Source organism: Pristiophorus japonicus, chromosome 17 (assembly GCF_044704955.1).
Source record: "Pristiophorus japonicus isolate sPriJap1 chromosome 17, sPriJap1.hap1, whole genome shotgun sequence".
Lineage (NCBI taxonomy): Eukaryota > Metazoa > Chordata > Chondrichthyes > Pristiophoridae > Pristiophorus > Pristiophorus japonicus.
The window spans coordinates 1,491,871-1,512,264 of record NC_091993.1 but is presented as its reverse complement, the minus strand read 5'-3'; the positions used below and the strand labels follow the sequence as shown (position 1 = coordinate 1,512,264).

Below are 20,394 nucleotides of genomic sequence, written 5' to 3'. Positions count from 1 at the left end.
CCGATGCACTCAGCAGGCTCCCACTAGCCACCACTGAGGGGGCAACCGAGCATGCTGCTGAGATGGTCATGGCTGTTGAAGCTTTCGGAAGCAAATGCTCACCCGTGACAGCCCGTAAGATCAAAGTCTGGACAAATAGAGACCCGCTACTGTCTATAGTCAAGAAATGTGTCCTGAATGGGGACTGGGCAGCCACGTACGGGGCATGCCCTGAGGAATTTAAACCATTTCACAGGCGCAAGGATTCAGGCCGATTGCCTACTATGGGGTAACCGAGTAGTCATGCCCCAGATGAGCAGAGAGGCGTACATCCGAGAACTCCACAATGAGCACCCGGGCATTGTCATGATGAAGGCAATTGTCAGGTTACATGGCCAGGGATAGATGCAGACATGGAACTTTGTGTTCGCATGTGCAACATGTGTACCCAGCTGGGCAATGCGCCCAGGGAAGCCCCCCTTAGCCCCTGGACCTGGCCCGCCAAGCCATGGTCACGCATCCATGTGGACTACGCAGGTCTTCCATGGGAAAAATGTTTTTGGTTGTAGTAGACGCCTACTCCAAATGGATCGAGTGTGACATTCTTAATTCAAGCACATCCTCTGCCACGGTAGAACATAAGAACATAAGAATTAGGAACAGGAGTAGGCCATCTAGCCCCTCGAGCTTGCTCCGCCATTCAACAAGATCATGGCTGATCTGGCCGTGGACTCAGCTCCACTTACCCGCCCGCTCCCCATAACCCTTAATTCCCTTATTAGTTAAAAATCTATCTATCTGTGATTTGAATACATTCAATGAGCTTGCCTCAACTGCTTCCTTGGGCAGAGAATTCCACAGATTCACAACCCTTTGGGAGAAGAAATTCCTTCTAAACTCGGTTTTAAATTGGCTCCCCCGTATTTTGAGGCTGTGCCCCCTAGTTCTAGTCTCCCCGGCCAGTGGAAACAACCTCTCTGCCTCTATCTTGTCTATCCCTTTCATTATTTTAAATGATCATATAAGATCACCCCTCATCCTTCTGAACTCCAACGAGTAAAGACCCAGTCTACTCAATCTATCATCATAAGGTAACCCTCTCATCTCCGGAATCAGCCGAGTGAATCGTCTCTGTACCCCCTCCAAAGCTAGTATATCCTTCCTGAAGTAAGGTGACCAAAACTGCACGCAGTACTCCAGGTGTGCCTTACCAATACCCTATACAGTTGCAACAGGACCTCCCTGCTTTTGTACTCCATCCCTCTCGCAATGAAGGCCAACATTCCATTCGCCTTCCTGATTACCTGCTGCACCTGCAAACTAACTTTTTGGGATTCATGCACAAGGACCCCCAGGTCCCTCTGCACCGCAGCATGTTGCAATTTCTCCCATTCAAATAATATTCCCTTTTACTGTTTTTTTTCCCAAGGTGGATGACCTCACATTTTCCGACATTGTATTCCATCTGCCAAACCTTAGCCCATTCGCTTAACCTATCAAAATCTCTTTGCAGCCTCTCTGTGTCCTCTGCACAACCCACTTTCCCACTAATCTTTGTGTCATCTGCAAATTTTGTTGCACTACACTCTGTCCCCTCTTCCAGGTCATCTATGTATATTGTAAACAGTTGTGGTCCCAGCACCGATCCCTGTGGCACACCACTAACCACCGATTTCCAACCCGAAAAGGACCCATTTATCCCGACTCTCTGCTTTCTGTTAGCCAGCCAATTCTCGATCCATGCTAATACATTTCCTCTGACTCCGCGTACCTTTATCTTCTGCAGTAACCTTTTGTGTGGCACCTTATCAAATGCCTTTTGGAAATCTAAATACACCACATCCATCAGTACACCTCTATCCACCATGCTCGTTATATCCTCAAAGAATTCCAGTAAATTAGAATTAATTCCAGTAGAAAGTCTACATGCAATGTTCGCCGCCCATGGTCTACCGGATGTCTTGGTCAGCGACAATGGCCCGTGCTGTACAAGCATTGAATTCCAGGACTTCATGGCAGGAACTGGAATCAACCATGTCAGAACGGCACCATTCAAGCCGGCCTCAAACAGCCAGATGGAACGAGCAGTGCAGATAATCAAACAGGGGATGCTCAGAATCCAAGGGGGTTCCCTACAAAGCTGCTTATCACGCCTTCTGTTGGCCAATAGATCCCGACCATACTCGCTCACAGGGGTTCCACCCGCAGAGCTGCTAATGAAAAGGACGCTCAAAACCAGGTTATCCCTTAGACACCCCACCATGAAAGAAATTGTTGCGAGCAGGCGCTGGTCACAATGTGACTACCATGATGGGAATGCGAGGGCGCGATGTATTGATGTCAATGACCCTGTCTTTGTCCTCAACTACGCTGCAGGGCCCAAATGGCTCGCAGGCACTGTGGTTGCCAAAGAGGGGAATAGGGTTTTGGTAGACTTACCAATGGACAAATCTGCCGCAAACACGTGGATCAAACAAAAAGAAGGTTCAGCAACCCCATAGAAGAAGCAGAGGAAGAACATGATGTAGAGTTCACTCCACCACAGGTGACCGAACACCGGAACCAAGTGGAGGAGAGCCCGGTCACTGTGGGCAGTCTGGCCAGGCCTGAGGCACCGCAAACAGCAGACACTCAGGCCAGCGCCCAACAACCGGAGCCCCAACTCAGGCGCTCTACAAGGGAGCATAAACCACCAGAGAGACTCAACCTGTGATCCCAATAAGACTTTGGGAGGGAGGTGATGTCATGTATTCTACTGTCATTGTAATCCAGGTATAAACTGACCTAAGTTGTACACCGTGAGAACACTGACCACAAGGTGGTGAACTTGTGGGAGACACTCCTAACCTGGACTTTCATGTATAAAAGGGGAAGCTCCACCCATCTTCTCCACTTCAGTGCTGGCGAATAAAGGTTACTGGTCACAGAGTGACCTTCTCTCTAGTATGGGCCTCGTGTGCATTTGTACTGTATAGTAAGGACATATTACTTCCCCCATCTATTGCTTCTTCTAAGGGATTCCCTTGTGGAAAGAGTAAGTTTTACTGGACTGCTTTATGAGGAGCATTGCAAAAGATCTGCACTGAACCATGTCCCCTACTGTGGTGGCAGCCTGATCCAGTGCTGGATGAGCAGAAATTTCCTTCATCTAAATATTGCGAAGATTGAAGCCTTTGGGCTAGATTTTCGGTTTTCGGGCAAAATTACCGTTTTGGGGCGTTCCACGACGATTCGCGGCGCAAACCACAAGTTTTGGCAACTTTAGTCTGGGGCTGGGAGCGCTGCGACAGAGACCTTGGGAGGGGGGAAAAAAATAAAAAATAAAAGTCCAGAAAACATTCACAAAACATTCACGAAACTTTTATCTATCGAATCACTGAAAAAAATAAAAAAATAAAAACTTTAACTTACCTTTTACATAGAAACATAGAAAGTAGGTGCAGGAGTAGGTCATTCAGCCCTTCGAGCCTGCACCACCATTCAATATGATCATGGCTGATCATTCAACCTCAGTACCCCATTCCTGCTTTCTCTCCATACCCCTTGATCATTTTAGCCGTCAGGGCTACATCTAACTCCCTTTTGAATATGTCTGACGAACTGGCCTCAATAGCTTTCTGTTGCAGAGAATTCCACAGGTTCACAGTTCTCTGAGTGAAGAAGTTTCTCCTCATCTCGGTCCTAAATGGCTTACCCCTTATCCTTAAACTGTGACCCCTGGTTCTGGACTTGCCCAACATCGGGAACACTCTTCCTGCATCTAACTTGTCCAATTCCGTTAGAATTTTATATGTTTCTATGAGATTCCCTCTCATTCTTCTAAATTCCAATGAATATAAGCCCAGTCGATCCAGTCTTCTTCATATGTCAGTCCTGCAATCCCGGGAATCAGTCTGGTGAACCTTCGCTGCACTCCCTCAATAGCAAGAATGTCTTTCCTCAGATTAGGAGACCAAAACTGAACACAATACTCAAGGTGTGGTCTCACCAAGGCCCTGTACAACTGCAGTAAGACCTCCTTGCTCCTATACTCAAATCCCCTTGCTATGAAGGCCAGCATGCCATTTGCCTTCTTTACTGCCTGCTGTACCTGCATGCCTACCTTCAATGACTGATGTACCATGACACCCAGGTCTCGTTGCACCTCTTCTTTTACTAATCTGTCACCATTCAGATAATAATCTGCCTTCCTGTTTTTGCAACCAAAGTGGATAACCTCACACTTATTCACATTGTACTGCATCTGCCATGCATTTGCCCATTCACCTAACCTGTCCAAGTCCCCCTGCAGCCTCCTAGCATCCTCCTCGCAGCTCGCACTGCCAGCCAGCTTAGTGTCATCTGCAAACTTGGAGACATTACATTCAATTTCTTCATCTAACTCATTAATGCATATTGTAAATAGCTGGGGTCCCAGCACTGAACCCTGCGGCACCCCACTAGTCACTACCTACCATTCTGAAAAGGACCCATTTATTCCCATTCTTTGTTTCCTGTCTGCCAACCAGTTCTCTATCCACGTCAATACATTACCCCCAATACCATGTGCCTTAATTTTGCACACTAATCTCTTGTGTGGGACCTTGTCAAAAACCTTTTGGAAGTCCAAATACACCACATCCACTGGTTCTCCCTTATCCACTCTACTAGTTACATCCTCAAAAAATTCTAGAAGATTTGTCAAGCATGATTTCCCTTTCATAAATCCATGCTGACTTGGACCAATCCTGTCACTGCTTTCCAAATGTGCTGCTATTACATCTTTAATAATTGATTCCAACATTTTCCCCACTACTGATGTCAGGCTAACCGGTCCATAATTCCCTGTTTTCTCTCTCCCTCCTTTTTTAAAAAGTGGGGTTACATTAGCTACCCTCCAATCCATAGGAACTGGACCAGAGTCTATAGAATGTTGGAAAATGACTACTAGTGCATCCACTATTTCTAGGGCCACTTCCTTAAGTACTCTGGGATGCAGGCTATCAGGCCCTGGGGATTTGTCGGCCTTCATTCCCTTCAATTTCCCTAACACCATTTCCTGACCGATCAGGATTTCCCTCAGTTCCCCCTTTTCGCTAGACCCTCGGTCCCCTAGTATTTTCGAGAGGTTATTCGTGTCTTCCTTAGTGAAGACAGAACCAAAATATTTGTTCAATTTGTCTGCCATTTCCTTGTTCCCCATTATGAATTCACCTGATACTGACTGCAAGGGACCTACATTAATCTTCACTAATCTTTTTCTCTTCACATATCTATAGAAGCTTTTGCAGTCAGTTTTTATGTTCCCTGCAAGTTTACTCTCATAATCTATTTTCCCCCTCTTAATTAAACCCTTTGTCCTCCTCTGCTGAATTCTAAATTTCTCCCAGCCCTCAGGTATGTTGCTTTTTCTGGCCAATTTATATACCTCTTCGTTGGATTTAACACTTTTCCTAATTTCCCTTGTTAGCCACGGTTGAGCCACCTTCCTTTTTTTATTCTTACACCACACAGGGATGTATAATTGTTGAAGTTCATCCATGTGATATTTAAATGTCTGCCATTGCCTATCCACCGTCAACCCTTTAAGTATCATTCTCCAGTCTATCCTAGCCAATTCACATCTCATACCGTCAAAGTTTCCTTTCTTTAAGTTCAGGACCCTAGTCTCTGAATTAACTGTGTCACTCTCCATCTTAATGAAGAATTGTACCATATTATGGTCACTCTTCCCCAAGGGGCCCTGTGCGACCAGATTGCTAATTAATCCTCTCTCATTACATGACCCAGTCTAGGATGGGCTACTCTCTAGTTGGTTCCTCAACATATTGGTCTAGAAAACCATCCCTTATACACTCTAGGAAATCCCCCTCCATAGTATTGCTACCAGTTTGGTTAGCCCAATCAATATGCAGATTAAAGTCACCCATGATAACTGCTGTACCCTTATTGCATGCATCCCTAATGCCATCCCCAACCTCCCTGCTACTGTTTGATGGTCTGTACACAACTCCCACTAATGTGTTCTGCCCTTTGGTGTTTCGCAGCTCTACCCATATAGATTCCACAGCATCCACGTTAATGTCCTTCCTTACTATTGCGTTAATCTCCTCTTTAACCAGTAACACTACCCCACCTCCTTTTCCTTCCCGTCTATCCTTCCTGAATATTGAATACCCCTGGATGTTGAGTTCCCAGCCTTGGTTACCCTGGAGCCATGTCTCCGTAATCCCAATTACATCATATCCGTTAACAGCTATCTGCGCAGTCAATTCATTCATCTTATTACGAATGCTCCTCGCTATTGAGACTCACAGCCTTGCAGGTTTTCATACTTACCGCTGCTGGCAGGGCTCCACTGACAGATTTGACCTGTCGGTAATCTGGGCGCGGTGTACAGGTCAGGAGAATGTCGAAAGTACGACGCAAACGCAATCTGCATCGTTGCACTTTGCGCAACTCTCCCTGGCGGTACTTGGAAGCGCCACCGCAAACAGGTATCCGAGGATCCCGCCAACCAGGTCGCCGAGGAGGGTCAAATTGCGGTCGCAAACCTAGCGAAAATCCAACCCATTGTCTTTGGTCCCCACCACAAACTCTGTTTCTTAGCCACTGGCTTCATCCCTCTCCCTGGCCACTGGCTGAACGAGACCGTTCACAACCTTGGTGTCCTATTTGACTTACATATCCGTTCCATCACCAAAACTGCCTACTTTGATCTCCGTATCATCCATCACCACAATGTATCAGCACATCTGCTGCTGAAACCCTCATCCATGCCTTTGTCAGCTCCAGACGCAACTATTCCAATGATCTTCTGGCGGCCTCCAGCTTGCACCTCCATAAACTTGAGCTTATCAAAACTCTGCTGCCCACATCCTAACTCGAACCAAGTCCCGTTCACCCATCACCCTGTGCTCGCTGACCTACATCGGCTCCCGGTCCATTCTCTTCCTTGTTTGCGAATCCCTCCTTGATCTTATCCCTCCCTATCTCGACAATCTCCTCCAGCCCTACAACCATCTGAGATCTCTGTGCTTCTACATTTCTGGTTTCCTGCGCATCCCCAATTTTAATCACTCCACCATTGGCAGCCGTGCCTTCAGCTGCCAAGGCCCTAAGCTCTCAAATTCCCTCCATAAACCTCTCTGCCTCTCTCCCTCTCTCTCCTCCTTTAAGACACTCCTTAAACCTATCACTTTGACCAAGCTTTTGGTCACAAATTCTAATGTCTCTTTATTTGGCTCGGTGTCAAATTGTGTTTGATAACGCTCCTGTGAAATGCATTGGGATATATTACAACATTAAAGGTGCTATATAAATACAAGTTGTTGTTGTTATTTCTTCTGGCACTTCTATTGTCACCTGATGGCCTGAATGTTGTATCTCTTCACCAGCCTCCCACCTATTTACTAGATTACGACAGTGATTACACTTCAAAAGTACTTAATTGGCTATAAAGCGCTTTGAAATGTCCTGAGGCTGTGAAAGGCACTATATAAATGCAAGTCTTGAAAATTCATGACTGCTATAGGCTCTGCTGTTGGCATTCCCTCAATATGTTGAGTGATCTGGCAGAGACCATACCTTTGGGCAGGTCATCATTATAGGCAGTCCCTTGAAGCGATGATGACCCGTTTCCATGCCAAAAAGGGATGAGTTAGTTCACGGGTGTTTCAATGAAGGACCTAATATTCCAGGTCCAGAACTACATCGTGTAGGGTGGAAGATGCCTGTGTTTGGATTTTTTTAACGTGTGGTGGCCGTTGCACACCAGCCACCACACGGGCTCGACAGAGTTAGGTTTTGGTCCAGTAGCAAGGATTACCCAAGACTAACTGGAGACCAGCTCCGTTACACGGACCGAGCGCACACATATCTCAGTGTGGGCTGGCCTGTGCTGCCTCTGGGCCCTCATCTCTTCTGGGCCCAAGATTCACGCCTCTCTCGGGCTCCGGTCACTTCCCTCTACGGACTCTTGCAGGTATAAGGTCTTTAAACCCCTGCCACAAGGTTAGCTCCATGTGATCTTCCAACATGTTGAAGCTGGTATACCAAGGCAGTATATTTAAGAATTGAGCTTATAGTAACCGTATGAGCATTCATGAGAGATGCTGCTCATGCACACTGGGAAATATGCAGGTTTACTGCGTACAGTTTTCTGTGGCTTCATTTTTAATGGACAAACTACGGTGAGCACCATGCCTGTGATTTTCCAATAGGTGTGATCGGTGAGTAAAGGTTCTCACTGGTAGCACAATCTCAATATTAACTTAATTCGGTAGTCTCACACTGCTTGGAGAGAGCGTTAGCTCCAGGATAGAAAGAAAGAAGACAGAACTTGCATCTATATCGCACCTTTCATGACCTCAGGATGCCCCAAAGTGCTTTACAGCCAATAAAGTCGAAGTGTATTTACTGTTTTAATGTAGGGAAGCCAACTTGTACACAGCAAGCTCCCACAAACAGCAATTGTGATAAAGGCCAGATAATCTGTTTTCGGTAACTGGCATTTTACAAGTGGACAGTTAATTCCTTGGCGACTTGATAGATATATGTTTTCAATCTTCTCGAAGTCAGGAGAAAGCAACCTCTCATAATGTGAAAAATTAGCCCTCAGGACTGTGGTCACTTGTGCACAACTCCTTTGCTACTGAAGTCAGTGTGAGGTATAGTCAGCAGTATAACTTAGGTCTGTCAGCAGTCCACAGTATCTATGGTATAACTGCACTTTTATTCAGCGTGGGCACGTTTTAACCTCGTTTTAATAATTTTCAAAACACGTTCAATTTTCAGACGATTGGCTGCTTCAGAAGCAAGTTCTGAAAGAAGGGCAGGGGGACGCGACCAGACCTGATGTAGGTCAAGAGGTCACAATAAAGCTACTAGGAGTGCTGGAAGATGGGACCATTATAGACAGGGACCCAAAGCTTACTTTTGTCCTTGGAGATGGTGACGTCATTCAGGTTGGTGCCATTTTTATTGATTTGTGCCTTTACAATATTACTGTCTTTATTGGTCGCTTGTTACCATTACCCTACATTCTCACACCCATTAGAATATCTTAATACAGCCGTATTATGACTGGTTAAAGATATAAAAATGAGGGACATTCTGAAAAGGAAAAGAAAATGGTCCAAATACAAAGGGAGTTAATTAGAATCTGAAAGGGAGCGGGTTTAACATTTTTGGTGGGATCTTGCTGAAGGGTCTCTGACTAACCGTCGGTGTTTTTCCAGCATTTTCTGTTTTTATCATTGGATAAAAATCAGAATCATTCATAAAATTAATGTTGTCTTCCTACAGATGGAAATTAAGGAATAGAATTCTATTAATAGGATCTTTGGTCCATGTTTCTAATGCTGTCAGCTGTTCTCACCCATTCATTGAGCACCATTTAGAATTTACTAACAATCGGTACCTGGATAATTCTCTTGTTGAAGATTTCTATGGTTGAACAAAAAGTTACTTTATAGGATAGGATTAAAAAAAGGTTTGGTATCTTTAACTGCAATTGGTTCCAATTTGAAGAAAGAACTTATATTAATATTACACTATTATATCCTCAGGGCATCCCAAAGTACTTTATAGCCACTGAGTTACATAGAATTACATCGAATTTTACAATACAGAAACTGGCCATTCGGCTCAACTTGTCTACGCCAGTATTTATGCTCCACACGAGCCTCCTCCCACCCTACTTCATCTCACCCTATCAACATATCCTTCTATTCCTTTCTCCCTCATGTACTTATCTAACTTACCCTGAAAGGCATCTGTGCTAAGCGCTTCAACCATTCCCTGTGATAGCAAGTTCTGCATTCTCACATAAAGAAGTTTTTGCTGAATTCCTTATTGGGTTTATTAAAGACTATCTTATATTTATGGCCCCTAGCTTTGGACTCTCCACAAGTGGAAACATTTTCTCCACAACGACCCTATTGAACCCCTTCATCATTTTAAAGACTTTGATCAAGTCACATCTCAGTCTTAAGAACATTGGAAGAGGAGAAGGCCAATCAACCCCCCGAGCCATTCAACTAGATCATGGCTGGTCTGTTTGACCCACTTTGGTTCCATAACCTGTGATACTCTTGCCTAACAAAAATCTACCAGTATCAGTTGTAAAATTTTCCCAGCCTCAACAGCTTTTTGGGGGCGAGAGTTCCAGATTTACACAACCCTTTGTGTGACGAAGTGTGTTCTGACATCAACTCTGAACGGCCTGGCTCTAATTTTAAGGCTATGTCCCCTTGTTCTGGACTCCCCACCAGAGGTAATAGTTACTCTCGATCTACCCTATCAAATCTTTTAATCGTCTTAAACACCTTAGTTAGATCACCCTTTAATCTTTTATATTCAAGAGAATGCATGCCTAGTCTATGCAACCTGTCCTCATAATTTAACCCTTTTACTTCCTTCATTTGAAGAAGTTTCTTCTTTCTTCAGAGTTATTTTTAAAACATAGTCACTGTTATATAAGCAAAAACAGCAGAAATGTCCCACAAACAGCAGTGAGATAAATGACCAGTGGGCATGTTTCTGGTGGTTGAGGGTTAAATATTGGGTAGGACACTGGGTGAACTCATTGCTTTGTTCTATTGGTGCCTTAGAATCGTTTACATCCATCTGAACAGGCAGGCAGAACCTCAGTTTAATATTTTATCTCAAAGATGGCACTTCCGATACTTTAGTACCTTTTCAGTACTGCACTGAAGTGTCAGCCTAGATTATGTGTTCAAAATCCTGGAATGGGATTGAACCTTGAACTTTGGGCTTGGAGATTAGAGTGCTATCACTGAGCCAAGCTGACACTTGGAGCTCTCCGCCCCACTCCCCCCCCCACTTCCACCACTATTGGCATAATCATGTGCACCCCCTGCAAATATTGACATACCTCTTGTCCAAACATCCGACAGACAATGTCAACTACCCAAATGAAGACAGTGCTATCACTACAAAACGATTGTTGGTATTCAACAACTGAAATAATGTAGAGAAGTAAGTCATCAAATATAGAAAAGAAGTCTAGAATGCAGAATTCTTGAGAATATGCTTGCAGCACACAGTAAGCCTAGACATAGATGGGCAGAAATAATGTCCTCACTGATCGCTTTACTCCCCTTGCAGATATCCTAAGATCCATGGATCTCAGTTTAAAACCTATACTCCAAGCTCTGTTGCCATTGCGAATACGTTGTATGAGAAATTGTCTTAAAATAAAGTTTTGAGCAGTGTTCTGTATTGTGAGACCAGTATCCAATATCAAGCTTCTGTTGATAGTTACATGTCATCTGCCTCCCAGAGCCATCAGGCCTAATGTGGAGCGGAGGCAAGGTGATTGGCCAATGGGAGGAGGGGTCCATTGGCAGTGGTTCCACCTTGGCCAGATCACTTTGTACAAAGCACCTCTGTGTTTTGGAGCAGGTGACCATACACAGAGAGGCGTTGGAAAGGTTGTAGACAAATCCAGAGATATCTGCCCATCCTCTCAATTGCAGTCAAAATGTGTGCTTGGAGAGGTTTTAAGGGAAGGAAATAGAACAGAGTTTGTCTTTTTTTAACTACAACAGAATTTTGGTATTGAAGAAAAAATATTATCACTTGTTCACAAATTTTTCCTCAGGAAACTTTATACTGATTTGTGCCACAGATCTTTAGATACTTTGCTACAAAATTTCGACCACATATAAAAATATTGACATATTAATGGAACTAGATATTACACGCCACAAAAGCTAAACACAGCGGATGCTGGAATCTGAAATAAAAACAGAAAATGCTGGAAATACTCAGCGGGTCAGGCAACATCTGTGGAGAAAAAGAGAGTTAACGTTTTGGGTCTGTGACCCTTTGTCAGAACTGGAAAACTTTGAGATGTAACAGATTCTTAAGGAAGTGCTGGGGCAGTAAAAGGGGGAGGGGAGGAACGAACAAAAGGGGAGGTCCCCCCTTCCCACGCACCTTCCCGTGCAAGCGCAGGAGATGCAACACCTGCCCTTTGACCTCCTCCCTTCCCACTGTCCAGGGCCCCAAACACTCCTTCCAGGTGAAACAGCGATTTACTTGTACTTCTTTCAATTTAGTATACTGTATTCACTGCTCACGATGTGGTCTCCTCGACATTGGGGAGACCAAACGCAGATTGTGTGACTGCTTTGCGGAGCACCTCCGTTCAGTCCGGAAGCGTGACCCCAAGCTTCCGGTCGCCTGTTACTTTAATTTTCCCCTCCACTCCCACTCTGGCCTCTCCGTCCTCGGCCTCCTAACTGTTCCAATGAAGCTCAATGCAAGCTCGCGGAACAACACCTCATCTTTCGATTAAGCACTTTACAAACTGGACTCAACATCGAATTTAACAATTTCAGACCATAACCTCTGCCCATATTTTTTTCCCTTTTCTCCCTTTCTTTTTTACAAATCCCCCCCTTTTTTTCTCGTTCCATGGCAGCTGGTGATTCTGCCATTCACACCCCGTCTAGATTCATCTTTTGTTTCCTAATTTATGTCATTACCATCTCATTTTTGCCCATCATCCCTTTTGTCTCTCTAATCTCTCCTGCCTTCCACCCTATCAGACCTTCCCTTTTGTTCTTTCTTCCCCTCCCCCTTTCAGTGCTGGTTAAGAATCTGTTATATCTCGAACTTTTGCCAGTTCTGACTAAGGGTCATCAACCCAAAACGTTAACTCTGTTTCTCTCCACAGATGCTGCCCGACCCGCTGAGATTTCCAGCATTTTCTGTAGATATCAGGATGAGGTACTTTTGTGTTAAATTTCCAACCTTGATTCATCAAAGAGAGAAGCAGAGTGATTAAATCTGATTAATATGGAAAATATTATTGGTTTTCGAAAGTAAACATGAGTGGTACTCACACACATCAAAAAACCTTGCACTACAGTGTCTGACAAAACACAGCGAGGCACCCTGAGAAAAGGGATAACTATGAACAGGCGAAGTACACAGACAAACCATTGTTTTTAACCAAGAGGAAACATACTGCTCCATTGTGAGAAATGATAGCACATCAAAGTTCTTGGTCATATTCGCAGGAAGCCATCAAACAGCCCAGCCTCACTGACCGTTCTGATCAAGGGCTGCCAGCACTGCCCCACTGCTGTGATACTGCAAATTCATTTGTACTCGTTGGGCACAGCATCAATACATCTTGTGCAAAACCAAGCACTGTGTGAACACCAAGCACATTCCTCATTGCCAAGTCAGCTCTTTCATCTCCTTTTGCCTAGGCTCCGTTTAATAAGCTCTTTGATTTTATATCAGCTAGCTTATAGCAATGCTTCTTTGTTCTTTCGCTGTTTAGACAGTGGGAAGTCATTCAGAGTCCATGAAATAAAAAGCCAAGAGCGATGGCAGTACTGGAAGCTGGCCAAACACATTGAAAGTAATTAAAGAAAAATGTGTTCAAAACAGTCTTTCAAAGAATTAATTTCCCCATGTGCCTCATCTCAGGCACACTTGATTGAGTTTGTCAACAAACTTGTTGTCGAATGGTCGTTCTAAAAAAAGTCAGGATAATTATGCGTTCACACCACAAACCCAAATTTGGCCAGCTCAGTTGAGGCAGCTTTACTCACTTGTTCTCTGATGAACTGTAATATGTCCTTACTATACAGTATAAATGCACACGAGGCCCATACTTGAGAGAAGGTCACTCTGTGACCTGTTACCTTTATTACCAAGACCTCAAGAGACAGACGGTGGGTGGAGCTTCCCCTTTAATACCGGAAAGTACAGGTTAGGAGTGTCTCCCACAAGATCGCCCCCTGTGGTCAGTGTTCTCAAGGTATACAACATAGGTCAGCTTATACATGGGTTACAATGATAGTTGAATACATGACATCACCTCCCCCCAAAGTCTTATTGGGATCACAGGTTGAGTCTCTCTGGTGGTTTACGCTCCCTTGTGGAGCGCCTGAGTTGGGGCTCCGGTTGTTGGGCGCTGGCCTGAGTGTCTGCTGTTTGCGGTGCCTCAGGGCTGTCCGGACTGCCCACAGTGACTGGGTTCTCCTCCACTTGGTTCTGGTGTTCGGTCACATGTGGTGGAGTAAACTCTACGTCGTGTTCTTCCTCTGCTTCTTCGATGGGGTTGCTGAACCTCCTTTTAGTTTGATCCACGTGTTTGCGGCAGATTTGTCCATTGGTAAGTTTACCTACCAAAACCCTATTCCCCTCTTTGGCAATCACAGTGCCTGCAAGACATTTAGGCCCTGCAGCGTAATTAAGGACAAAAACAGGGTCATTGACATCAATACATCGCGCCCTTGCATTCCTGTCATGGTAGTCACATTGTGACTGACGCCTGCTCTCAACAATTTCTTTCATAGTAGGGTGTATAAGGGATAACCTGGTTTTGAGCGTCCTTTTCATTAGCAGCTCTGCGGGTGGAACTCCTGTGGCGAGTGTGGTCGGGATCTATTGGCCAACAGGAGGCGTGATAAGCGGCTTTGTAGGGAACCCCCCTTGGATTCTGAGCATCCCCTGTTTGATTATCTGCACTGCTCGTTCCACCTGGCCGTTTGAGACCGGCTTGAACCGTGCCGTTCTGACATGGTTGATTCCATTGTCTGCCATGAAATCCTGGAATTCAGTGCTTGATGTCCGGTAGTCCAAGGGTGGCGAACATTGCCCGTAGACTTTCTACCATGGCAGAAGATGTGCTTGAATTTAAAGTGGCACACTCAATCCATTTGGAGTAGGCGTCTACTACAACCAAAAACATTTTTCCCATGAAAGGACCTGCGTAGTCCACATGGATGCGTGACCATGGCTTGGCGAGCCAGGACCAGGGGCTAAGGGGGGCTTCCCTGGGTGCGTTGCCCAGCTGAGCACATGTGTTTCACCTGCGAACACAAAGTTCCAGGTCTGCATCTATCCCTGGCCACCAAACGTGTGACCTGGCAATTGCCTTCATCATGACAATGCCCGGGTGCTCATTGTGAAGTTCTCTGATGAACACCTCGCTGCCCCTCTGGGGCATGACTACTCGGTTTCCCCACAGTAGGCAATCGGCCTGAATCGAGACTTCATCCTTGCGCCTATGAAATGGTTTAAATTCCTCAGGGCATGCCCCGTACATGGCTGCCCAGTCCCCATTCAGGACACATTTCTTAACCAAAGACAGTAGCGGATCTTTATTTGTCCAGACTTTAATTTGACGGCTGTCACAGGTAAGCCTTCGCTTTCGAAAGCTTCAACAGCCATGACCATCTCAGCATCATGCTCAGTTGCCCCCTCAGTGGTGGCTAGTGGGAGTCTGCTGAGTGCATCGGCGCAGTTTTCAGTGCCCGGTCTGTGCCGAATTGTATAGTCATAGGCGGCTAACGTAAGTGCCCACCTCTGTATGCGGACCGATGCATTCGCATTTATGGCCTTGTTGTCAGCCAAAAGGGATGTAAGGGGTTTGTGATCTGTCGCCAGCTCAAACTTCCTGCCAAACAGATCCTGGTGCATTTTTTTTACTGCATATACACATGCAAGCGCTTCCTTTTCCACCATCCCGTAGCCCCTTTCTGCCTGGGACAGACTTCTGGAGGGATAACCTACCGGCTGTAACTGACCCTTGGCATTGACATGCTGCAACACACACCCGACCCCATAGGACGACGCATCGCACGTTAAAACAAGTTTCTTACATGGGTCATATAACGTTAACAGTTTGTTGGAGCATAACAAATTGCGTGCTCTACCAAAAACCCTTTCCTGGCTGTCCCCCCAGACCCAATCATGACCTTTGCGTAGGAGCATGTGTAGCGGCTCTAACAGCATGCTCAATTTGGGAAGAAAGTTACCAAAATAGTTCAGGAACCCCAGGAACGAACGCAGCTCCGTCATGTTACAGGGTCTGGGTGCTCTCTGGATCGCTTCCGTTTTGGACACAGTGGGTCTAATCCCATCTGCTGCTACCCTCCTCCCCAGGAATTCTATCTCTGGAGCTAGGAAGAGGCACTTCGCTTTTTTCAGTCGCAGCCCTACCCGGTCCAGTCTGCGTAGCACCTCCTCCAGGTTGTGGAGGTGTTCTTCAGTATCGCGACCCGTGATGAGGATGTCGTCTTGAGAAACCACTGTCCTTGGAATCATAGAAACATAGAAACATAGAAAATAGGTGCAGCAGTAGGCCATTCAGCCCTTCTAGCCTGCACTGCCATTCAATGAGTTCATGGCTGAACATGCAACTTCAGCACCCCATTCCTGCTTTCTCACCATACCCCTTGATCCCCCGAGTAGTAAGGACTTCATCGAACTCCTTTTTGAATATATTTAGTGAATTGGCCTCAACAACTTTCTGTGGTAGAGAATTCCACAGGTTCACCACTCTCTGGTGAAGAAATTCCTCCTCATCTCGGTCCTAAATGGCTTCCCCCTTATCCTTAGACTGTGACCCCTGGTTCTGGACTTCCCCAACATTGGGAACATTCTTCCTGCATCTAACCTGTCTAAACCCGTCAGAATTTTAAGCATTTCTATGAGGTCCCCTCTCATTCTTCTGAACTCCAGTGAATACAAGCTCAGTTGATCCAGTCTTTCATGATAGTCAGTCCCGCCATCCCGGGAATCAGTCTGGTGAAACTTCGCTGCACTCCCTCAATAGCAAGAATGTCCTTCCTCAGGTTAGGAGACCAAAACTGTACACAATACTCCAGGTGTGGCCTCACCAAGGCCCTGTACAACTGTAGCAACACCTCCCTGCCCCTGTACTCAAATCCCCTCGCTATGAAGGCTAACATGCCATTTGCTTTCTTAACCGCCTGCTGTACCTGCATGCCAACCTTCAATGACTGATGTACCATGACACCCAGGTCTCTTTGCACCTCCCCTTTTCCTAATCTGAACCATTCAGATAATAGTCTGTCTCTCTGTTTTTACCACCAAAGTGGATAACCTCACATTTATCCACATTATACTTCATCTGCCATACATTTGCCCACTCACCTAACTTATCCAAGTCACTCTGCAGCCTCATAGCATCCTCCTCGCAGCTCACATTGCCACCCAACTTAGTGTCATCCGCAAATTTGGAGATACTACATTTAATCCCCTCGTCTAAATCATTAATATACAGTGTAAACAGCTGGGGCCCCAGCACAGAACCTTGCGGTACCCCACTAGTCACTGCCTGCCATTCTGAAAAGTCCCCATTTACTCCTACTCTTTGCTTCCTGTCTGACAACCAGTTCTCAATCCATGTCAGCACACTACCCCCAATCCCATGTGCTTTAACTTTGCACATTAATCTCTTGTGTGGGACCTTGTCGAAAGCCTTCTGAAAGTCCAAATATACCACATCAACTGGTTCTCCCTTGTCCACTCTACTGGAAACATCCTCAAAAAATTCCAGAAGATTTGTCAAGCATGATTTCCCTTTCACAAATCCATGCTGACTTGGACCTATCATATCACCTCTTTCCAAATGCGCTGCTATGACATCCTTAATAATTGATTCCATCATTTTACCCACTACCGATGTCAGGCTGACCGGTCTATAATTCCCTGTTATCTCTCTCCCTCCTTTTTTAAAAAGTGGGGTTACATTGGCTACCCTCCACTCCATAGGAACTGATCCAGAGTCAATGGAATGTTGGAAAATGACTGTCAATGCATCCACTATTTCCAAGGCCACCTCCTTAAGTACTCTGGGATGCAGTCCATCAGGCCCTGGGGATTTATCGGCCTTCAATCCCATCAATTTCCCCAACACAATTTCCCGACTAATAAGGATTTCCCTCAGTTCCTCCTCCTTACTAGACCCTCTAGTATATCCGGAAGGTTGTTTGTGTCCTCCTCAGTGAATACCGAACCAAAGTACTTGTTCAATTGGTCCGCCATTTCTTTGTTCCCCGTTATGACTTCCCCTGATTCTGACTGCAGGGGACCTACGTTTGTCGTTACTAACCTTTTTCTCTTTACATATCTGTTGAAACTTTTGCAATCCGTCTTAATGTTCCCTGCAAGCTTCTTCTCGTACTCCATTTTGCCTGCCCTAATCAAACCCTTTGTCCTCCTCTGCTGAGTTCTAAATTTCTCTCAGTCCCCGGGTTTGCTGCTATTTCTGGCCAATTTGTATGCCACTTCCTTGGCTTTAATACTATCCCTGATTTCCCTTGATAGCCACGGTTGAGCCACCTTCCCTTTTTTATTTTTACGCCAGACAGGAATGTACAAATGTTGTAGTTCATCCATGCGGTCTCTAAATGTCTGCCATTGCCCATCCACAGTCAACCCCTTCAGTATCATTCGCCAATCTATCCTAGCCAATTCACGCCTCATACCTTCAAAGTTACCCTTCTTTAAGTTCTGGACCATGGTCTCTGAATTAACTGTTTCATTCTCCATCCTAATGCAGAATTCCACCATATTATGGTCACTCTTCCCCAAGGGGTCTCGCACAAGGCGATTGCTAATTAATCCTCTCTCATTACACAACACCCAGTCTAAGATGGCCTCCCCCCTAGTTGGTTCCTCAACATATTGGTCTAAAAAACCATCCCTTATGCACTCCAGGAAATCCTCCTCCACCGTATTGCTTCCAGTTTGGTTCACCCAATCTATGTGCATATTAAAGTCACCCATTATAACTGCTGCACCTTTATTGCACGCACCCCTAATTTCATGTTTGATGCCCTCCCCAACATCACTACTACTGTTTGGAGGTCTGTACACAACTCCCACTAACGTTTTTTGCCCTTTGGTATTCTGCAGCTCTACCCATATAGATTCCACATCATCCAAGCTAATGTCCTTCCGAACTATTGCCTTAATTTCCTCCTTAACCAGCAATGCTACCCCACCTCCTTTTCCTTTTATTCTATCTTTCCTGAATGTTGAATACCCCTTGATGTTGAGTTCCCAGCCCTGATCATCCTGGAGCCACGTCTCCGTAATCCCAATCACATCATATTTGTTAACATCTATTTGCACAGTTAATTCATCCCCCTTATTGCGGATACTCCTTGCATTAAGACACAAAGCCTTCAGGCTTGTTTTTTTAACACCCTTTGTCCTTTTAGAATTTTGCTGTACAGTGGCCCTTTTTGTTCTTTGCCTTGGGTTTCTCTGCCCTCCACTTTTCCTCATCTCCTTTCTGTCTTTTGCTTTTGCCTCCTTTTTGTTTCCCTCTGTCTCCCTGCATTGGTTCCCATCCCCCTGCCATATTAGTTTAACTCCTCCCCAACAGCACTAGCAAACACTCCCCCTAGGACATTGGTTCCGGTCCTGCCCAGGTGCAGACCGTCCAGTTTGTACTGTTCCCACCTCCCCCAGAACCGGTTCCAATGCCCCAAGAATTTGAATCCCTTCCTGCTGCACCACTGCTCAAGCCACGTATTCATCTGTGCTATCCTGTGATTCCTACTCTGACTATCACTTGAGGAGGCTTTCCATATTTCGCTGAAAGATCGCGGCGGCCGAGCGAATCCCGAACAGACATCTGTTATACTCAAACAACCCCTTGTGTGTCGTGATGGTGGTCAGCTTCTTCGACTCACTCGCCAGTTCCTGGGTCATGTAAGCTGAGGTCAGGTCCAACTTTGCAAAAAGTTTGCCACCGGATAGCGTCGCAAAGAGGTCCTCCGCTCTCGGGCGCGGGTACTGGTCTTGGAGTGACACCCGATTGATGGTGGCCTTGTAATCGCCACATATTCTGACCGACCCATCCGCCTTGAGCACCAGCACGATAGGGCTCGCCCAGTCACTGAATTCGACTGGCAAGATGACGCCTTCCCTCAGCAGGCGGTCCAATTCGCCTTCTATCTTTTCCTGCATCACGTATGGCACCGCTCTGGCCTTGTGGTGTACTGGTCTGGTGTCCGGGTTTATGTGAATCAATACCTTGGACCCCATGAAAGCGCCGATGCCAGGTTGAAATAACGAGTCAAACTTGTCCAGAACCTGTGAGCATGATACTCGCTCCACAGAAGAAATTGCATTGACATCGCCCCATTTCCAGTTCATGACAGCAAGCCAACTCCTCCCCAATAGTGTGGGACCGTCCCCTGGGACAATCCAGAGTGGCAACCTGCTCTCCGAATCTTTGTGGGTCACGACTACCGTGGCGCTGCCTAGCACCGGAATGATCTCCTTTGTATATGTCCGTAGCAGTGCGTCAATCGGCAATAATTTTGGCCTCCTGGCCTTGGACACCCACAACCTTTTGAACTGTTTGATACTCATCGGGGACTGGCTGCCCATCGTGCCCAGCTCCATTAAAACTGGGATGCCATTGAGGAGCACTTTCATCATTATCGGTGGCGTCCTGGTATATGAACTGCATACGTGCTCCACATGAACTCGCTGAACTTCAGCTTCCAGCGATTTCCCCCCGTATTCATTTGGCCTCGTAGGGATTACATCGGGCAGTCCTCGTCATACATCAACCTGGCTGCAGGCTTCCTGCACATACGCGCCAAGTGATCGCTGACG

At 45.8% G+C, this 20,394-nt stretch overlaps 1 protein-coding gene across 1 annotated transcript in view; it reads left to right on the top strand.

The window, feature by feature from the left end:
* fkbp16 (FKBP prolyl isomerase 16) overlaps positions 1-20,394 on the top strand; it is a 226,140-nt gene that overhangs the window by 21,037 nt on the left and 184,709 nt on the right. Inside the window, exon 2 of the mRNA XM_070859292.1 lies at positions 8,755-8,924. Within this exon, the coding sequence (XP_070715393.1) occupies positions 8,755-8,924 (170 nt within the window). The remainder of the gene's footprint in view (positions 1-8,754; positions 8,925-20,394) is intronic.